The sequence below is a fragment of the Artibeus jamaicensis genome, unplaced genomic scaffold (assembly GCF_021234435.1).
Source record: "Artibeus jamaicensis isolate MK-2021 breed Jamaican fruit bat unplaced genomic scaffold, CSHL_Jam_final contig_2259, whole genome shotgun sequence".
Taxonomy (NCBI): domain Eukaryota; kingdom Metazoa; phylum Chordata; class Mammalia; order Chiroptera; family Phyllostomidae; genus Artibeus; species Artibeus jamaicensis.
In genome coordinates, this window is record NW_026521468.1 from 1,205,919 (window position 1) to 1,227,973 (window position 22,055).

At 51.2% G+C, this 22,055-nt stretch overlaps 1 protein-coding gene and 1 non-coding gene across 9 annotated transcripts in view; one reads left to right on the top strand and one right to left on the bottom strand.

The window, feature by feature from the left end:
- STAT5B (signal transducer and activator of transcription 5B) overlaps positions 1-22,055 on the bottom strand; it is a 55,131-nt gene that overhangs the window by 11,444 nt on the left and 21,632 nt on the right. For 3 of the 8 annotated variants that reach the window (XM_053659892.1, XM_053659854.1, XM_053659861.1), the window contains 8 exons: positions 10,972-11,108; positions 8,426-8,582; positions 7,278-7,367; positions 5,021-5,195; positions 1,856-1,986; positions 1,476-1,627; positions 835-990; positions 286-465 (listed from right to left, as the gene is read on the bottom strand). In XM_053659892.1, the coding sequence (XP_053515867.1) occupies positions 286-465; positions 835-990; positions 1,476-1,627; positions 1,856-1,986; positions 5,021-5,195; positions 7,278-7,367; positions 8,426-8,582; positions 10,972-11,099 (1,169 nt within the window). In that variant the 5' untranslated portion in view covers positions 11,100-11,108. Of the gene's footprint in view, positions 1-285; positions 466-834; positions 991-1,475; positions 1,628-1,855; positions 1,987-5,020; positions 5,196-7,277; positions 7,368-8,425; positions 8,583-10,971; positions 11,112-16,735; positions 16,889-17,121; positions 17,240-20,091; positions 20,233-22,055 lie in introns of those variants that run through there. The other 5 variants (XM_053659880.1, XM_053659852.1, XM_053659872.1 and 2 more) reach the window with 4 other exon arrangements.
- On the top strand, positions 13,771-13,906 carry LOC119052198 (small nucleolar RNA SNORA21). The gene has a single exon (XR_005083082.2). It is a non-coding gene; the product is annotated as a small nucleolar RNA SNORA21 (small nucleolar RNA).

Below are 22,055 nucleotides of genomic sequence, written 5' to 3' on the forward strand. Positions count from 1 at the left end.
CACTTAAAAACTTGTCATTGAGAGGAAATATCAGCTTTAGAACACGTAAAAAAATAAACATAAAACATACAAAAAATTCTCTTGAACATATTCCTAAAAGGGACAAAATCACACTATCTTTGCAGAAGTTCGCCCTTAAATTCCTTCTCTGACAGCCAGAACAGGCCAGAAGGGTGACCAGGATCCCCACACAGACCAGCTGACCCCAGAAGCTCCCTTCAGGGAACCAGGCCGCCGATTCCCAGGGCTGAGGACAGGGGCAGACACGAGAAGGGACGTGCGTACTTGCGGGTGTTCTCGTTCTTGAGCAGCGACTTGGCCTGCTGCTCACTGATGATGGTGGCCTTCACCTGCGGGGGGTTCATGTGCACGTTCAGCTTCCCGCCCACCAGCAGCCGCACCGTGGCTGCGAACTTGGTCTGGGTCTTCAGGACCTGCGGGGGCTGCTTCTCGATGATGAATGTGCTGCAGGGACACGAGAGGCGCGGCCTCAGGGACGGGGGCTCGCACGGGGCTCAGCAGGCAAAGGAAGGAAGAGCACCGGGCAGGCAGACACCCTGTTCCGGGGAGGCCACTGAGAGCTGGGGGGAGGCGGGAGGGGAGCCAGTGAAATGACCTTGGCATTGGGCAGAGGCTGGGGGAAGCCAGGGCAGCCCCTAGGGAACTCACAAGAGGAGCTGGGAAAGGTCAGCACCAAGCAGTCATGGTTGCCAGGGAGACAAGGATTCAAGCACCAGCCTGCCATGGGCAAAGCACCCCCAGCTTCCCACCCCATCCCACCCCTTCCCTGCCGACCACATGCAGGGCTGGGTGTGGCCGAGGGGCAGCAGTCACCTGGTCACCAGGGCTGAGATGATGTCTGTGATGGTGGCATTGACCTCGGCCAGCATCTCCTCCACTGGGCCGGGGATGGGCAGCTGCTGGCAGAGGTGCTCAGCTCTGCGGATCTGCTGCCGGTTCTGCCAGATGATCTCAGCCAACTTCTCACACCTGCCCACGAGCCCCAGGCCACAGGGAAGGACAACGGCTTCACCCCATCCCCCAGGACACAGGTGGAAAGGCTCCCAGCCTGGGACCAGCCCCCAAAAACCCAGCCTTGCCCCCACCCGGGAAGGTTTCACCCTTCGGCCACCTCTCCTGTGTACTGAGCACAGCAGAGAGGCCCTGCCTTCCAGAAACACAGAGAGACACGTGAGAGGTGTCACCCTAAATGGACCCCACCAGCCGGAACCTCACCCTGCACCCCGGCCCTGCTCCACTCCCCAAAACAGTGACTCCTGTCCAGGGAGGGGCAGGACTGGGGGCACCAAGTCTGTGTCAGGAGCCAAACCCACGGGGGAAATGAGACCTGCCACAGGCCAGAGTGGGCCACCCGCCTATGAAACACAGGAGCAGAGTAGGCAGCTGGGAGCTCCTCCTGGGCCCAGGCCGACCCTGCCCGCCTGTGCCCTGCCCGCGCCCCCCACACCCAGTACCAGGACTGCAGCACGTCCAGGCTGCCCTCAGGGGGCCCTCCGTTCCCGGCCAGCTGCTGCCGCCGCTTCCACTGGATCAGCTCGTCGTCCAGAATGACAGTCTGCTGCTTCCGCAGCAGCTGCAGGGTCTTCTGGTGCTTCTCGGCCAGCTCCTGAGACAGGGGACAGACAGCAGGCCCTTCTGGGCTCCGGGACCACAGCCCTGCAGCGCCTCTCCCGGGGGCGGGGCTGCCCGCTCCCACCCTGCTCCTCCTCCCAGGCCCCCCGCAGGCCTCCCGCGTCCCCAGGGCCTGGCCGTCCTGCCGGCTCGACCCCTCTCTGGCGTGTCCTCCCTCGGGATGTGGACCCGCGCCTGGAGGGCAGGGACGAGGCCCACTCACCACCCGGTACTGCTGCAGCGTCTGGGCTTCTCGCTGCAGCCAGGCCTCCAGGGACACCTGCTTCTGCTGGAGGGCCGTCTCCCGGCTCAGACGCTCCTGAGGGTTCAGCTGGGCCAGCTGGGCAAACTGAGCTAGAGGAGGGGACGGGACAGCCATGGCCATGATCTCCCAGCTTCCAGCTCGCAACACCCTCAAGCTGACACGTCTTACCAATGGCACCTCAGGGCTCTGGTGGCCCAGGGTGCTCACAGTGAGCCCGCCCCACTCCCTGGCCCCTGCTCTGAGCTCCCTCTAGAGACAGGGAGACAAGCCTGTGGGTCCAGCTGAGGACCCCGCCCTGGCCCGCACGGCTGGCTGCCCGGCCTTCCTCACGCCACACTGGGGTCCAGCCTGATGCCACACTGCACAGTTCGAAGTCAGCTGCGGCCGTTCACTGCCTCGGTGCACTCGGGCTCCCCACGAGCAAAATGGGAGAATCCTGTTCCCGGCCGCAGTGGGTTGCCATGGGGATTACAAAACGGTCACACAGAAAATGCTGGAGAGGCACGAGCAGCTCTCGGCCCCAACCTCCCCCCAAACCCCCTCAGGGAAGGCCTGACGCGCGCAAGGCCGGGGGCCACCTGCTGGGGCACAGGAGGGGCCCTCAGGGAGGAGGGCGTGTCTGCGTGTGTGAAGGGGCCTCACGAGTTTGTGTGCTCGGGTCACTGTGAGCTCAGCTGCCCAGCAGGGAGAGAGAAGGGAGAGGACAGACTAGAGAGGGAGAGAGAGACTCTGACAGAGAGAGAACGGGAACCCAGGGCCACGAAAAAGCCGCAAGATTCCCTCAGGAAAAGGAGGCAGCTCGCTTCCTACCAGCTTCAGGGAGCTCACCAATGGCCGGACTAGGGACTCAGTGAGACCTCATTACCCTTATTTAAAAAATAAGTTATGATCCGTAACTGCTGTGGTTCAGTAGATTGGGGTCACCGGTTCGAGTCCCTGTCACAGCACATGCATGGGTGGCAGGCCAGGGACCCAGATGGGGGCGCCCTAGAGGCAACTGATGGATGTTTCTCTCCCATATCCATGTTCCCCCCCTCCTTTCTCCCTCTCTAAAAGTAAATATATAAACTCTTTTTAAAAATAAGTTACGAAATGCTTAAGACATCAGGAAGGTAGAAAGAATGACAGAAAAAACACCTGTGAACCCAGACCCGGCTTCAGGAATCAAACATCTGCACAGCGACAGCCACCCGCCCCCACCCCGCAGCCAGCAGGCCCACCCTCCCGCCACTGAGGGACCCGCTCTCCTGCAAACCGGGGGACTGCGCCCTGCCAGGAGCCTTTGGGACACCCGGTGTTCTGACTCGGCCGGAGTCAGGAAGACGTGAGCATCAGCACGTCCGGGCCAAGTTCCGGGCCAAGTTCTTGGCAGGCCTCGCGGGCCCTGCCTCACTGACCTGGGCCCACTGACTCAGCGCCTGCGGCGTCCGGGCCACGTGCTGGCCTCGGGGACAGGAAACACTGACCAGGTGGGGGGCGGGGCAAAGAGGCAAAGGAGAGGAGAACCCTAGAAAATTAAATAATCAATTAAAAAAGCAGAGAGAAAACTGATACAGGACAAAACTGAGAGTAGATACCAAGCAGGGACCTCAACGCCAGTGTGTGAAACGTGACATTAAATGCTGGTGGACTGAACACCTTCATCCAAAGGAAGACAGTCGGGACCGACACAAAGCCAGGCAACGACGTGCTGTCTGTGTTTCCAATGACAAAAGTGCGGACGCACACACGCGGAGCCGACCTGGGACCAGAGGCCAGAGAGGTTCTGGGAACGCCTCGCACAGCAGACTGAAGACCGGAGGTCAGGAAGGGTGTGTCGCAATTATTAGTGACCGTAAACATATATGAATCTACTACCAAAGCTTCAAAGTAAGCACAGGACATATTATTCACTGAGACAACGGGACAAGCACCCGGTTCCACGGAACCACAGGGGATTCGGGCGCCTCTCTCCCAGCAGCTGACGGAGCCGCTCGGCTGAACGTAAATAACTAAACACAGACAGACAGACATACAGAGCATGTTCTCTGACTCAGTGGAACTCAGTCATGAAATGAAAATAAAATCAATTCTGACGGGACGGCTAGAGAAGAACACATATTTGGAAATGAACGACGGACGCCCTTCTAAACAGGTGGCACCAGCACCGGAAGAGAAACTGGAGAGCCCCTCACACCGAGTGACAGGGAACGAGTGACAGAGAACACGCAGGGCCGGCAAAACCGCGAGACGCCGCGGCAACTCTGCTCAGTGGGAAACTCATGGCTCCGAATGTCTACATGGGACAAGGACAGGAAGGTCTAAAGTCAGTGACCTCAGACTCCACCTGAAGAGGTGAGAAAAAGGGGAGGAAGGGAGAGGCAGCTCGGGGCGCCCGGCTCTGCCTGGGCCCGGGAGGTGCAGCCTGGGTCAGTCTGGGGGGGGGAGACGGGCCCCCATTCAAACTCCTCAGACTGTGCCCCGGGCTCGCTCCCGGGAGCTGATTTTTCTGTCCCCACACCCTTGTCATGGCATCACAGCAAACTACAGACTAGGGGTTGGGACGACTTTCCACTGTCACCCCCTCCTGCCAGCTCTGCCTCCTGGAAGGGAGGCTACAGAACTCGAAGCCCCGAGCCCCACCTCTCCCGGCCCGGCTCAGCCTCGGGACTCCCAGCCCGCGCTCCCCCTCTCACTGGGGGGCACTCTACCCACACTCTACCCACACTCACTCCTCACTCGCTCACTCACTCAGATATTCGCTTGACCACCTACAACTAGGGAGAGAGCATTAGTGATTACAGCACAGGGATATGATGACATCTCTCTGCAACTTTCAAGCAACACAGGCCAAGTCTCTTGTTCTCTGAACCTCAGTGTTACCGTCTGTGAAGTGGGGATAATGCCGCTGCCTACACCCTGGAACTGTTATAAGGGTTCCACTGAATCACACTTGTGAAGGGGGGTGGCCATAGGAGGGGCCGTCTCCTACAGCCATTACTCTTCCCAGATTTTGGGGAAGGTCCCCCGGAAACAGACAGGGCCCCAGCCCCAACCCTGCAGGAGCTGGCAAGGTGGCCCTCCCTCCCTCCCTCCCACCCCACCGATCCACAGCGCACCCCCCGCCCCCCGCAGCAGCCTCACCCTGGATCCTCAGGCTCTCCTGGTACTGGATGATGAAAAACTCCTGGGCCTGCTGCAGCTTCTTCAGCTCGGTCTCCGTGTCCTGCGTGACCAGTCTCAGCTCCTCAAACGTCTGGTTGATCTGCAGGTGTTTCTGGGACATGGCGTCCACCAGGGTTCCAGCAGGAGAGGCACCCTGGGGATACGGCAGATACACGGCTGCAGGCCTGGCCCGCGCCAGAGCACCAGCAAAACGGTACATCTCGATCTCCTGGGAGACACTGCAACTGAGCACAGCCCAAGAGCTCCTGGGTTTTTCTGGTAACGACGATGCTGACGATGCTGACGATGCTGACGATGCTGACGATGCTGCCCTCCGCCCACATTCTTTCCCGGTCAGACCCCAGGGGCTGTGCTGGGAGCTGGGACAGAGGGGGGATAGAGGCGGGTAAACTCACACCACCTCCATCCTCTCTCCAGGCCAATGGGACTGGGGAACAGGGAAGGAGGGCAACCTCTCACAGGGGTGACCTGAAGACCCCAAAGTGAAGTCACGAGGGACAGGGGGAGGCACCATCAAGGGCCTTGGGAATCGAGACATTTAAGTGAGCTGCTTTGAACTTTTCCCAGGCCAAGTCTTCAGGCCTTTCCAGTGAACTGTTCCCAGGGGAAATTCCAAACCCCTCTCCACAGCCCCCTGCCCTGGCAGAGGGCAGCTGCCGCCCTCCGCCCCCAGCCCCACCGCCGCCCAGCACGCTGGTTCCTGTCCATTCCTTCAACACACAGCATGCTCCTGCCTCAGGGCCTTTGCAGTTGTGGGTCCATCTCTCTGGAACACGCTGGCCCCACCTTCCTGACTGCGGACTCCCACTGCCACCATTTCAGAGCAGCCTTCTCTGAGGGCCGAAGGGAAACAGCACCACCCTCGTCTGAGAGCGTCTAGTTCTCGTGTTCACTCCTAGTGTGTTGCGGGCACTGGGACGTGAGCCCTCCCAGTGTGGGGACCACATCTGTCCTGTGCACCCAGAGTCCCCAAGGCCCAGGACAGCAGAGGCTGGGGAAGGAGTGGCTCCCACCCCCCACCTCCGGCCCGGACAGCGCCTGCACCAGAGACATGTCTTTTTGGCTGGAGCCTGAAATACTTGCACATTTGCAGATGGCTCTGTGGTCCCAGTGAGTCAAGGGACAGGAGGGTGGTCCTGCAAGACCCTCTGTGGCCCGGCTCCTGCTTCCTCTCTGGCCTTCCCTGCCAGGGCTCCCTGCTGGGCTCCCTTCTCCCCAGCTGCTCTGGCTACTTGCAAGTCTTCAAATGAGCTAAGGTGGCTCCGGCCTTCCTGCCCTCACATGGAACTCCTGCCCCCCCCGCCCCCCCCCCGCCCCCCGGCCTGCCCCGCCTGCCCTGGTGCTTTCCCACATGCGCCCCCAGCACACAGCCCACTGCTGGAGGACCTGCCGCCACCTGAATCCCTTTCAGGGGCCCAGGTCTCTGTGTGCTTCTCCACACACCCCGGGACCGCCCTCCAGAAACACTCACTGAATGAAGCCCTGCACCAGCCTTCCCAGGGACAAAGGGACAAAAAGGACCACCTGGCTCCAGTTGCCAGTCAGCGGCCCTCACCTGCCTGACCTCCTTCTAGGAAATTCACTTTGTTTTATTCAAATAGTGTGAGGTGTGCACCGTCGTCCGGGCAGATGTTCATGCCTCTGTGACTCCGGAAGGTGGGGGACGAGCCCCGGGCCCGCTCCCTGGGCCTCGCTTCCTCGGCCTGTGCCTGCCTCTGTTTCCTGCCACGGACCGCACCAGACAGGGTTTCTCACTGGCCAGACCCCACTGCTCAGCGACACAGCCTCTCCCTGGTCACCTGTGCCGCCCGCCACCTCTGACCTGGATGGACACTCCAGGTGTCGGGGGGGGGGGGGGTGCTGGGCGCTTCCTCTTCTGTTTCATCGGTCTGTCCATCTATCCCTGGCCTGTGTAGTATCTCATTTAACCTTCACAATAACCCCGCAGGGAGGTACTATTACTGTCCCTACTTATAACTGAAGACACACAGGCTCAAACAAGTCCAGTCACTTGCTCAGGTTACGTGGCTAGGAGGTGGCAAGGCCAGGGCCTGAAGCCAGGGGGTCACTCTATACCTGCAAATAAAACTGCCCCTCACACCCGCTCATGTCCCTGACTCCTCTGCTGCCCTCTCACTCCAGTATTTGTGAGTTGCGGTTGTGTCTGCACAGGAGGGATTCCCGACCCCACTGCCCAGACCCACGGGACACTCACGTTGTTGGCTTCTCGGACCAGCCTCTGTTCATTGTACAGAATGTGCCGGATGCAGCGCACCAGGTCCATGGGGCAGCGGTCGTACGTGTTCTGAAAGGGTCCGAGAGCAGCTACCGGGGCCGTCCCAGTGCTGCACCTGCACCTCCCTCCCCCACGGGAGCCCCGGGACTCTCCCCGGACACCTCTGTGCCACTGGACTTGACCCCCAGCCCCCAGATCTTCATTTGGTTGCATTGCCTTAGGAGCCCCCTGCTCACAAAGCACTTCCAATCCACCAGCCCCTCTGATGTAGAAACCCTGTGACACAGCAGAAATGGCTGTCCCCATTTCAGAGGTGACAAAACTGATACTCAGAGAGGGTAAGTGCGTATCCAGAGGCAGGCCAGTGAGTGAGCAGATGACTCAACACTCTGAGCACCTGGTGCCAAGGTCGAGGTGCTTCCCGCCGTGCTCCAGCCCTGGGTTCCTGCGCTGCTGCCCTCTTCACCCAGGTTTCTCCTGCTGCCTCCCTCTTTGGGGGTGGGCTTCTTGTCTTCCTGGCCCCTCCCCTCATGTTCAAGAATGGTTCTTGGAGAAATACTAATGAGTTCTCATAAATGCTTGACTAGGATTACCACCCACACCCCTTTTCCGCTTCCACAAAAACTCTCTCTCTGCCCCCTCTCTCCACCCCCTTGGGAAGAGGAAGCTACATCTGACATCTAAACCCCAGTTCAAGGCTCTTTCATCCAGTCCTGCCCCCAGGTGAACCCTGCCCCCCTCCTGCCCCACTGCAAGAGCTCTGCCACCTCTCACAGAGCCCCAGGAGGGAAGTCTGGGTGCCTCGGTCCCTCCATTCTAGAACCGCCCAGTCTTCCTTGACTGGGTCTGCTCCACCCCTTCTGTCGCCCCGTCCAGAGTGCCCTTTCAGCCATCCCCTCGTCTCGGGAACCCACCCACCCTTTCCCTCTGCTCTGCCATGGGCTAGAGGAATCCAACGGGTCTGGTTTAGAAAGAGGGGGTGGGGAAAATCGAAGCACCCAATAGTTGCCAATAAGCTCAGGGTCATGTGGTGAGTCACCGGCCAGGCCAGAAAAACCCCCGGTGCTGATGCTGGAAAGAGAAGGTGGCCAGCGCCTGCCTGCAGGTGACCTGGCCTCCACACCCACCTGGAGCTGCGTGGCGTAGTGCCCCAGCTTGATCTTCAGCAAGAACCCGTCTTCCCCCACCTGGTGCTCGGCCTTCTTCTGCAGCTCCTGCACCAGGCCCTCCAGGAGCTGGGTGGCCTTAATGTTCTCCTGTGGATTATCAATATCTATTGAGTCCCTAGGGGAAAGAAATTACATACATATGTATACATACATGCACATGAGCCTATGTAAATGCATCCTCAAGACATCACGCCTCCCTTTGGCTAAAGTCATTTCTACAGAATGCTCTCTGCAAATTTTAGGGAGTTCAATTTAAACTGACTGGACGCCTACATTCGCCAATTCCGAATCCACTAACTACCTCAGTGGACTGCCTAGTAGTTCATTTTCTTTTTACGACACACTGTCCTTGGTCCTTCTTCCTACCGATGTTACGCTATCGCCTGGGAACCAAGGGAGAGGGAAGGCGCTGTGTGGACACAGAAGGAAATGCGGACCCTGACAATCCCGTTTGCAGTTGCCCCTTCAAGGCTGTCAGGGCCACAAGGTTGAGAATGTTCTACATTGTTTCTCCACCCTTGACAATGTTGCTACCTACACATAGAGTGTTTCTGAAGACAGGTGATACAACAGTTGTTGCTACTTCTAAGAAGCCTTGGAAATGAGATGTTAAGACAGAATACGCTTGTAAGTCTTTACATCAGATACAGATTGGGACCCGTAGGCAGCAAAGAAACCACACTGTGGACTTGGTGCTAATTCGGAGCCATTTAACTGGTGGCGGGGTCAGGATGGTGGGTCCTTCCTTCGTTCCCTCCCCGCTCCCTCTCTCCCCCATTCTCAACCCCCTCCCTGACTCTTTGTTTTGTTTTTTAAACAATTTAGGCAACAATTGGCTATTTGGCGGGACTACATTTGTCTGACCAGCTACCGGACTAAAGTAACATTCAGTTCCTGCTGCCCAGGTCTGAACCTGACAAGACATCTGCTGGTGGCCAGCAAGTCCCATCATCTATTTCGCCCTGGTGGGTCTCTCTCACATCAATGTTTCTGTATCTGCTTCTCTCCTCTTCCTATCTCTAAAATCAATAAACATATCCTTGGGATGAGGATTTTTAAAAAAAGTGCTGTTATCTCTAACCCCATGGGGACAACAAATAATTTTAAATAGAGGCACAAACAGGTGTGCCCAAACACTGACAACAGACTTTATCCAATAATACGCTCGAATCTGCATCTGGAGGAGGCGGTGCAGTCGGTGGGGTGCCGTCCTGCAAAGCGAAAGGTCGCTGGTTTGGAGGGGCAACTGATGGATGTTTCTCTCACACATCGATGTTGCTCTCCCTCTTTTTCCCCCTCCCTTCCCCTCTTTCTAAAAGCAAATAAATAAAAACTTTTTAAAAAGAAAAGAAGACGATGTGGGAAATCTACTAAGTGAAATTTTAAATCAACAGACACTTTCTATCACAGTGTTTCTGAGCTCTCCAAAATTGTTACAACTGAAGGAAACGGAACAGCACTGAGCAAGGTGCAGTCGACATGCTCACAGTCAGCTCTGTTTTCTCACTTAATTATATGAGGCTTTTTTTTTTTAATTGCCTAGAAAATTGCCTTCCTGGTGCTCTCCAGCTTCTGGAGAAAACTCTGCTACTAACACACAATTGCGATTTTTGCAGGAGGACGTTTCTGCCGTGTATCCAGCCCTCCTCCAACAGCAGCGTAAAGGCCGTCTCTCCGCCCGGGCTGTCAGAGGGGACCCTCCACCCGCGGCGGTGGCGGCGGTGATGGTGCATGAAGCACAGGACGGACGTGTCAGGTCAGACCGACCAGCAACGGAACAGGCGCCAGGCCCCGAGCGGAGCAGCGGACAACACCCTGGGGTGCAGCGAGGCCCATTCAACAGCTCTGTGATCAGTGTACACACTGATACACACTACACACCGCAGCGTAGTGACTCCGAAAGAGTTTTAGAACAATTTCCCCCCTGAATATATAAAGGTAATTTAGAAAATAAGAAAAAGAAACATGCTCATTAAACCTGCCACCCAGATACAATCATAGTTAATGTTTTGATGTACTGTCCTTTAGCCTTTAATGTGTATACATAAATGGCATATCAATTTAAAAACGCCAATGTCTCCATTGTTAAATTTGCTAAGAATATATTTTATTAAAGTGTGCGACTAGATATACCTGGTCTCTCCATTTGGCACCAAATTCCACGTGGACAAAGGTTTCGATTTTTTTCATTAGGAACCTCTACTACCTACGACTGCCAGGCACCCTGTGGGAACTCAGAACATATTGTGAATTGTTTCTGCGATGAGCTATAATGCTCAAATGTTTTTAGCCAGAATTTACTACTAAAGGGAAGATACCCTGTTTTAAAAATCCCAAGAGTTATTCCATCTTTCTAAAAATCCCAGGTGAGGTTAAATACCTTTGTTGTGGGCCATGATTTTTTTTTTTAAACGTACAAGTTTTGGAGTGTCCATCACGTTATCTCTCCAAACCTCCATGCCCGTGCTTCACGAACTACGACGGAGGGGACTCTGTTCACTCACCAGGCCTGGCTTTCGATCCACTGGGATAAGTAGTGGCGGACCTCGATGGGGAAGTGCTGGCCATACAGCCCCTGCATCTGGCGCAGGGCATCCCCTTGCAGCTGCTGGGCCTGCATCCACACAGCCATGCTTACAATCTGCTGGACAAACAATCAGCGGTTTGGGAGGTTTTCTTATTTCTTCTTTCCCTTTTCCATCCCCTAGAGCAAATATTCACGCTACAGTTATAAAAGCTACAGATAAATGCTTTTTTTCATCCCTCTCTGCTAGACCCAAGGTCGGGGTTCTTGAACGGAATTCTGGCTTAAAACGTTTCATCCACGTGGATCCCCGGCGTGCCTCGGGAAGCTGCGCACCTGGGTCCGTAAAGCTCCGACTACAAGCCGCGCTGAAGTCCTGTGAGCGAAAGCACGGAACCGGCGTGAGGGGAAGAGCTGCCTGTGGCTGGGACGCCAGAGACACTTCCGTGACTTTCGTCCCTAACTGGATACAACAGCGCACAGCATTTTGAGCAGCACCGATCAATAATTAGCACAGGGAACGTTTAAAATTCACTTGTCTCATATTTGGTATTTTGACTTCTAAGAAATACTATAAACACACCATGCCATTCTGGAAAAGACCCAGTAAAGGCCCAAATATCTAAAGCATGAACTGGACCCTATGTGTTATGACTAGATACCCACCCAATGATGCTTTGCACAAAGAAGGGCACAGACTCATCTGGACAGATACCCCAAGGCTCACCTTCTGAGTTACTGCTAAGGAATTGATGAAGTAATGCTGTGTTAACTTACAGGCTTTAAAAACCTTTCTGACATAAAAACAAGACCTTCCAGCGAAGAGCCAGAAACAGGAACCATTATATTCCAACCGTGGGTAGGTTTTTAAAACACGCTCTTTATATTCCAGGAAAATGGTTTTACACAACTACCAAGGTGTCTCCTCAGGCATTTTTAATTCACCCGGCAGGAACTGTCTGGGCACCACCTGACGACAGCGCGATCTCACGCACACGCGCGGGAACAAAGGCGAACCTTGCTCCAACGCTCTGATCCACGGTGTAGAATTTGGTATAAGACCGGGCTCTCTTGAATTCCATCCAAAACTATCTGGCTACTCATTTGCACAATCCTCCCAAGAGCTCTGCCACAGTTGGGGTCCAGTGAATTGGACCCTGATTTTTTTGAATGCCAGAAACTACACGTATGGTGTTTCTACATACAAACTACACATATGTGTCAGGGAACACAAATCCCATCTCAGTTGTCGTCCGATCGCGTAGCATCGCGCTATTTATGGCACCAGTCCGCCGGCCAACAGCGAGGTGCGGGGTGGGTGCCAGTTACCTATTTTAGCCTTGTGCCACGCTATAGAACACTTGAGCGGTGTATAACCTTACTCAGGGCTTTGGGGCAGGGAGGCTGGGATCACTAAGATCATCCAAGACCTCAGATTTCAACGACTGAGAGTTTGCTGGGAGGAAGATACAGAGAGAAGAGCTTTCTCCATGTTATAATAAGACATCTGGAAGACATTTAATTGCACAATGCAATTTTTAATCAGATAAATCATATCCCGAGATTCTGGAAACTTGAGACAGATACCAAAGCATGTTTTTTTGGATAAAAGGTAAAAGGGACGGATGGTGGATGGCTGAGGGTGCTTAGGCATGCACACACACGGGAGAACGAGAACGGAACGAAGAAAAGAAAGCAGGTAGGAGCTGGGAAGAAGGAAAACCTCCTCGTAGCTCTCGTCGCAAATGTGAGTGACACCATCAGATGGAAACATTGTCTTGTGTCCTGTACTCATCAACTGAATTGACCCCAGACACCAAAGAAGGGAAACTGCAGGATAATTTTTCTCTCCTTACAGACTCCTTCTCAATCCACCCAAGTAAAATAGCGTTCTGGTCACTACCCTCCATCTGCCCCGTTTTCCTTCACATCACTGATCGCTTCCTGACATTTAGCACACGTTTGTTCAGTGTCTTCCCTCTGGGGCGAAGTCAGAACAAACACAGGGGCTTTGCTGTGTCCGCGGCTCCTCTTCCTGGGCCCAGAACAGTGCCTGGCACACAAGCAATCGGGAATTTTGTTGCATAAATAAATGTATGCACACAATTTCATCAAATCCATAAGCTCTTTTCTAAGCTATTATGGAACAAGATAAAAGTGTGAAATACCAAGGCAAGAAACTGAAACTGGAATTTTATAATTTGGTAAGTCTATACCTACAATGGTCTATATGTTCCTTAATCACATACACTGCAATTTGTAATATTTCCTTTGAGTTTTAATTAACTTGTTTTTGCCCATCTTCCTCACTGAACTCTTAAGAACAGTAGGTGCAGAGAACACACTTACTCACTACTTTGTCCCCAGGGCCAGGCACAGGGACTTGCCACAGTGAGCAGTCAGTAATTTTGCTGAGTGATGAAGTACAAACCAAATATTTGGTAAATATTCCACACGCCCTCTGGCTGAGCACGTCCCAGGGGTCTACCATTGTCTCGGAAAGACCAGGGTAACACGCCATGTGTCCATGGGTGTGTAAACGTCACATTATTTATTTTGTCTTGAGTTTTATACTGGTTCTTTGTTTTTACCGAAGAGTGGAATGCCGAGCTCTTAGCATTTGTCAGAATATTTTTTATGGCTCTAAAGATTAACATGTTATAATAGTTATTTTCTAAAATGCCATTTGAAGAACAATAGCTGGTAAATGAGGTGGTAACCACCTTATTTTGATAACTACAATATACTTTAATTCTACTACATAAAAATGCTCTGATAGCCCCTTTGAAAAGCACTCGTTGGGCCTTTCGCTAAAGGCCCACGGAGCCGTCAAGAAAGGGCGAAGTAAAAACCCAGCTTCTGGGTGAAGCGACAGCATGTTGCGCTGTCTCGCTTCAGCCGGTGGTGTGACAAGGGGGCGAAAAGCTTTGATAGAGCTGGAAAGTAGGTTTTGCCTACAAGTAGTCAAAAATGTAAAATAAAAGTCTAGTAAAGACCTTATTTATTTATTAAACATCGATGTGAGAGAGAAGCACTGACTGGCTGCTTTCTGTATGTGCCTGGCCGGGAACTGAACCTGCAACCCAGACATGTGCCCTGACAAGGGACTGAACTGCCAAACTTTTGGTTTGCAAGATGAAGCCCAACCAACTGGGTAAAGCATGAATTACTAGCAACAAATATTTTGATTCATCTGATAAATAATTTCAGAGGGTTGAAAAATGAGTTGAAGTAACATTCATTAGTGTTTTATCCACCATCAGATCTACCACTCACTCCCATATACTGAATGCTTACTATATTATTTATTACTGTAAGTGCTTCTATGAATCTACCATTTAATCCTCACAAAACCCTAGGAGGTAGGCACTATTATTATCCCTGTTTTATAGAGGAAAGACTTGAGACGTGACATTAAACAGGATTGTAAAACGACGTGACGTCTTTGGAAGGCAATCCGGCGATTCTTCAAAAGGTTAAACACGGAATTTCCGTGTGACCCAGCGATTCCGCTCCCGGACATATGCTCAAGGACTGACCGCACACGTCCGCACCAGCTTGTATGCAACGTTCACAGCGGCGTCATTCCCAACAGCCAAAGAGGACAAAGGACACAAAGGTCCATCAGTGGACGAATGAGTAATATGGACGTAAATGGAAACATGAAATGGAATATTATTCAGATATACAAAGGAATAAAGTGCTGGTGCTGTAACACGGATGAACCTTGAAAGCATTCTGCTACAGTGAAACCAGCCCAACACGAAAGGCCACGGAGTATAAGTTCCACTTACATGAAACACCCAGAACAGGCCACCCCCCGGGGACAAAGTGGACAGCCGGTCGCCGAGGGCTGGGGTAACAGGGCTGGATGTGTAACGGGTACGGGTTTCTTCTGCGGACAGAATATTTGCTCCAGGCCCCCCCACTACAGAGGGGCACCCTCTGGGCCAGAAGCGGGCAGTCTGGCCCCAGAGCCTGTACTTCCACCCGCCACAGTGTTCCCTTTGTCTTGTGGACTTGTGGTGCCCGGTCATATTGTGTTTTGTAATTTTCTGTATGTTTGCCATATGTTATAGTTTAAAGAAAAAGGAATAAGAGATTAGAATAGGAAACCAAATATTACGAGGCTCTGATTTGGGCAAAGGCTTGGTTGGGCTAGTTGGCAGATGAAACAGAAGGTGTGTAAACACTGCTTCCAAGCTGAAAAGTACAAGGCAAGGAATTGGGATTCAAAACTATGAACCACGTTAGCTCCAGTTAAAGACTAGAGGGCTTTGGAGAGAATACAAACAGCAAGTTCCCCATTTATGTCAATATGACTGTGATTACGTGTGTTCAGTAGTGGCGGTTACCCAGTAGTAGGAACTTGGAGGGACAGAAAAATGCTGAATAGTAATAAAGGATTAAGACTTTTGTTCATATTAAAATTGGCCTAACATCAAGCAAGAAGGTTAGAGTAAAACTTTCCCATCTCGAAGTACGTCAATACCAGAGCCATCTGCTCTTAAAAAAAAAATTCTAAACACTACTTTATAAGCAATCAGGAAGACAATTCTCTGACAAAATCAGATTATTAAACAGATGGGATGAGAACAGAAAGAATAAAAGTATTTGGCTCACAAAGAAATAAACAAGGAAAAATGTGCCCAAGCAACATAGAGATGATATAATTCTGGGAAGACAATCAGTCATAAATCTTTACGTGACAGCCAAATCATTACGTATTATTTTGGGAAGAGGAGAAAAAGTGAGTGAGGGGGGAGAGCATGAGGAAGAGGAAGGGCAGCTAACTACAAAGACCAAGTGGCAATCCGTGGGTTGTCATCTGTTTTAAATGCTCACTTAGATACATCTTGGCCCAACACACAATCCCAGAAGCAAAGAGCAGACTCAGAAGAGGATGCTCAGAAGTCACCATCTGCTGGAGTGCGGGATATTCTCACAGCCTCAGAGTGCTGCCTCGCACATTAGTTATTCGCAAAGGGGCACAGGTGTATTTCCAGTGGGAAAAGCTGGCAGACGACACCCTGTGGGGTGATCACACACCCCCGATCACAGGACAGAGCGACACTGTACACCTCCAGACGTGACGCACTGAGAAGATGTGAACCGCGTGTGTCACCTCTGCTCATGAAGCGGCAGTCGGACAGACACAAACTGTGAGACTGAGGGAAAGACAGACATGGGGAGTTGCTGGAGAGTGGAGGACACTAAGCACACATGATAACTACCCAGAGCGTAATTTAAAAAAGAAAACCCACGGCGCTTAAGGATGTCACTGGGACAATTAAAGATTAAAGATTTCATCCCTGGCTGGTGTAGCTCCGTGGATTGAACTCGGGCCTGTGAATCAGAGGCTCACAGTTTGATTCCCCGTCAGGACACATGCCTGGGTTGCAGGCCAGTTCCCAGCAGGGGACCCACGAGAGGCAACCATACACTGATATTTCTCTTCCTCTCTCCTTCCCTTCCCCCCTAAAGAGAAATAAAATCTTTTAAAAAATTTAAAGATTTTAAGTTGAATTTTAAAATGGCCTCTAATTGGATATCACTCTATGAATGTTACAGTTTTTGAGAATGATAATGACATTGAGGTTGTATGGAATGACCTTGTTCTTGGCACAGACTTGAGTGTTTATTACGTATGAATCAATACTCAAATACATATCAAGAACATATCCAAATATGTGTCAAGAACATACTCAAGTACTTAAGGGTAAGTCATGATGGCGGTGACTTACTTTCAAAGGAGAAGGGGAGAAGGAGGCACCCCCTGAATGTAACAAGTGTCAACAACTGATCAGTCTACGCAAGGTGTACATGAGTTTTCTTTGTTCTAATTCTTTCAATTTTTCAGTAATTTGAAGTTTTCCCAAAATCACAAGGGTGAAAATCTATTGAGAAAGGCAATGAGAACAGAGAATTGAGTCTCATCTGGAAACTGTCTCTGGCGGTACATAAAACCCTGGATTTAGTTAAGACTGTGCTGAAGCTGGTAGGACGCTCCCGTACAAGCCAGCCCCCGCCACCACCCTCACCGCCCGCAGCTTGAGTGCACGTAGGTACGTTTTTGTTCTATGTTGAAATCCGTTTCCCCCCCCACCGCCCGCAGCTTGAGTGCACGTACGTTTTCGATCTGTGTTGAAATCCGTTTAGCGGTATGCACAACCCATGTGGGAAGAAGCTACATCCCTACCAGTTTCCAGGTCACTCACACGTCAGCTACATTCCTCGGGAAACGGCATCTGCATCACGGAAAAGAAAGACGTGACCTCAGGCTACCTCGTGTCAGCCTCGGGATTCCTGGTGAAGGTCGGCATCTCTACCCACTTCACACTGTCAATCACTAAGACCAGCTCATCTCAGCATGTGCCTCTTGTACAGCGTGAATCCTTCAGTTCAGGAAACAAAATCTCCTCAGCCTCGACCATAAACTGGGTTTCTGTGCCATGAACGAGAACCCCTTCCCTCTTATTACCGTTGAGAATCACAGCATTAAGTTTTCACCTAGCAAAATCCGCTTTGGAGAGCACTTTGCACCAGGCCAACTCCCAGGGACAGCCTTAGTCATCAGTACAACACACAATGGTGAGACACTGTAAATGACCTAAATGGCCAAAGTAGGAGAACGATTGGATGACATTTTGGTCTGATTGCAACAGTTAAGAGACAGGACTCACGGACAAGGACCACAGTGGCGTGATGGAAGAGGGAAAGGGGACCAGGGGGGTAAACGGTAGTGGAAAAACACAGTAAAAAATTAGAAAAATGAAATAGAAAGGCTATGTTGAAATATAAGGCCACGCAGACACATTTTTTCAAGTACAAGTACAAGGATGTTAAATGAAAAGCATGCGCAGGGTACAGATGCTGGAAGGACAAGAACCAGAGGAAGGTCGACAAGAACTAAACGACTTGTATTTACGTGACTTATCACATTTAGGTGAAGGAGTTTGGGTCTGACTTTGTAAAGTACTTATTAAACTTTGCTTAGGGCGTAAAACTTGAAATGTAAATTTAATAATCTTGGGCAACTGGTACAACTCACTGTCCTGCAAGAACCAACCATAAAAAGACACACAAAAGACGCAGGAAACCGTCCCCCAACATGACAGTGTCCGGGTCACGGCACTGCCTTACAAACTGCGTATCCTGATTTGAGTAGGGCATGAAATAGTAAAAATTCAGAATTATAAAATTTTTTCGAAAGAAATGCAAGTCTATCATTTTCAAATATATAGCGATTTACTGTTTTCAAGTAGTGGTTCAAGATCATTAACAGCTAAGATTAACTTGTAACTTTGACATCCACATGACATTTTATTTAAAGTCTTTATTCTTTTGTTTAGTAAACATCTTCTTCTAGAAATAGTGTAAAAGTAAATGGCACAAAATATATTTTGAAATACTTCCTGAAGTCCGGAAGAAACAAAAAAAACATGTACATGGAAAGTAGATAAAAAAAGATAAACCAAAGTTGGGTAATTCTGAACTTGAGTGATGACTCTAGAGCCATGTGTCACACCGACTCCCCCTTATTCTGTGTGTGCGGAAATGTCCGCACCCTCGTTCACAACACTGAAGGGCAGAAACGGTAAGCTGGATGTGACACCCATCTGGAGATGAGTGATCTCCGGGGTAATGGAGTTTGAACTTAGTAGGTCTAACTGTGATTTCTGAAAGAAATGTGGAAAATAAAGAAGGACCACGAGGAATATTTGGGAAAGTTGTATTTCAAGACAAGAAATAGTATATTCTTAAGTTCATCTTTGGCTCTTTTTCCACCTTTGATGTGACTAAGCAGTGTCTCTGCAAACTTGTACCAACTGTTAATCAAATGAAGTGCACAGACCACTCGCAGCAGTGCAAAAATTCTTTTTTCAAAACAACATGCCCCTTACCCCCAGGGACACACCTGAACACAACTGGCCTATGAGAAGACCCTTGATAGTTCAAGGGTAACGTTCAAGGCCTCTAGAAGGCTACAGTGAGAAGAGCAGACCCCAGGAAGCCATAGCCATGGGTTCCTAAACTTGCCGCCACCCAAAGGCCTGCAGAACTGGGGGGGCAATCTTCCTGTTTTGTTGACAGCAACTTATTTTGCGTCCAGAACCTACATTTATAACCACACCAAGGTGTGTGCTCCCTCTTGGGTTCCTCGCTATCTCACTGAGGGGGAGCGGCTCGGGCCGGTCTCCGAGAACAGAGAGGCGGCACTGCCGGGCAGTCTCGCTAAGGAGACCCTGCGAGGATTCTCCCAACACCGCACAGCTCGCTTCCACCTGCCTCGACGCCAGCGCCCACCCGACGAGCTCCGCTACCCGCAGCAAACCTGGGGAAGAGACTGAACTCCGCCCAGTGGAACAGCCCGCTTCTCCACCGAACCCAAACGAAGCGCAGAAGACTGTAGCTTGCCACATCCCCTCTCCTTTCGGGTGGCTGCATTCTCTGCATTTATCATAATCATAATCTACTTCATTTTTGCTAACAGTCATTTGTATGTCAATCCTTCAAAAAAATAGAAAATGAACTTAAGTATATTTTTGTTAAAAATAAGTGGGAAACTAAAATCTTGTCTTCTCACAGAGAAATGCCTCATCAGCTAGTTCCTTTGTCTGCTCACGGGATGACGTCCCATTTGTGAAGCCCAACCGACTGCAGCTTTCAGGGGCAATGCCAGCATGCAGGGGGGGGCAACACCTGCGGAAAAGGTGGGGCCCACAACCGGCAGCAGATGTTTCGGAGCGACTTCAAATCCTGAGATGAAATGACATTTAAAGGAGGGCTCACTGTGTCTTAAGGAAAGTCAAAATGTTTGGCCTCTTGGTGGAAAAAGGTTATCCAATATAAAAAGTAATATAAAATAATATCAGAACATTCAACAGGAAGATGAACTGAAACTGGGCACAAAGTTACCTTCCCCACAGCATGAACAGTGGCACTCTGCAATAAAATACAAATATTTTTGCTAAAACAAAGGGGTTTTTCTGGAAATGGATTCGTTCCCTCTCACTACGTGCCTACTGGGGTATCTCTGCACCATGAACTTGAGCGAACGTTCCCGCAACACCCCACAGGTGCACTGAAAAACTCCCACCTCTCAGCTAACAGCTTCTGCACCAAGCCGTCAGCCAGGATAACGGCTTCTGTGCCTCTTCTCTCGCAGGCTGCACGGTTACAGGAAGAAGCAAAGAGCAGCGATTTCCTTCCAAAAGGTCAGCTGCCTCAGACAGACCAAACAGAAAGCAGCTAATTCTTGCCAACTTCCCCTCCTGCTTCTGCACCTTGTACGCAACCGCGTTCGGTTTCCCGTAAAGCTCCAAAGAAAAACAGAGCCGACGTGAGACCCGCAACCTTGAAGTGTGTCGCTGGACGGCGTTCAAGACGCCAGGACCACAGGCAGCGACATGGGTGAACGGCAGAGGGACTGTGAGGAACCACCAGAGTTAACGGCAGACTTAACCCTGGGGAAAAGGGCAGGGCTGGAACCATCCCGGAGTTCACGCTAACGCTCCAGAAGCCACTACCTAAAAATAAAATGGTATTTGGGCTACAGTAAATGTGACAGCGTGGAAGGTCCCTAGGTGACTGATGGAGAAATAAATCTTTAGCTTTCCTCGTCTCAAACCAAAGTCAGACTGTCACACGACACACTGAAGCACTGGCCGGGTTCGAGGCCAACAGCAGTAGAAGCGTGTAGATGATGACCACATAGTTTTTCAGATTAGACATGGAGAGAAGGCTGCACAATTACCAACAAAAAGGGGAAGAGGACAGAAAATATGATTTTAAATCTTCTTTAGTAGTAACCCCAAGTAGTTACAAAATAATATTAAAAACCCTCCCACCCCAAACAAACAACACATTCTTGCATAGACTTTTAAAAATTAAGACAGCATCTATGTATTCAATCTTCTTAGAGGCAACAAATTAGATCCTTTTGAGTATAAATGTGAAGGAGCCCTGGCTGGTGTGGCTTAGTGGATTGAGTGCTGACCTGTAAACCAAAGGGTCACTGGTTCGATTCCCAGTCCGGGCACAAGCCTGGGTTGTGGGCCAGGTCCCCAGTAGGGGGACACATGAGAGGCAACCGACTGATGTTTCTTTCCCTCTCTTTCTCCTTCCCTTCCCCTCTCTCTAAAAATAAGTAAAATCTTTTTTTAAAAAAAAGGTGAAGAAAGAAGGAAAAATGACTTTTTAAGTTTTCTCAACCAGACTGGTTGCTGGCTTAGCTGTCCACACACAACTTACAAGAAAACGTGAAGTCCCTCCGAAGCCCTCCCGCGGCAGGGCACAGGGCTCCGTGTGGTTTCTAACTCATTAGTTTCAGGCTGTGGTGGCAACGGAGACACCAACCAGACTTTGTGAGACACGCTTGCATTCTGAACGTTGCAGGCTCTGACGGTGCAGCGTAGGCAGCCCGTTCTGAGACGGCCTCCTTCGAAGGGACACAGTGTGGGGCTCAAGGAAACACTCGCTAGTCTGTTGGATACGCTGAGTGAACTGCTGCTACAAACACCAGAAACCGTTTCGTGCTGAACACAAAACAAACGAGGACACTGCCAAGCCTTCCCTACACTTAATCACCGAACTGTGAATGACGACAAAGGGAGCACGAGCAGCAGCAGGCGTAATGGTAACCGTTCTAATGAGAGACACTCGGGGAGCCCCACTGTGTCACGGACTCATGGACTCAGGCGCTGCTCTGTGCCCTTGACATGCTCCCCGACTGGACCCTCATGGCAGAGCTGTAAGGCAGCACCATTATTATTCTCCTCCTATCAATGAGAAAACAGGCTTCGGGGTGGAGGAACCTGCCCAGAGTCCTGATGCAAGAAGGTGAGGGAGCTGGGACCAGCACCTGCGCCGTCCTCCCGCACTTCGCCTGCCCAAGGCCCCTCACCCGTCCAGGTGAGCCCTTCCTGACAACGACACCTGTGGTTTAGGGCAACTTTACGATAAAAGCTACAAACTGAATTAACACATGTGCCACTCACAGATACAAAAAAAAAACCCTCTGGCACTCCAGAAATGCTGTATATGGGATTTCCTTTCCTAAAG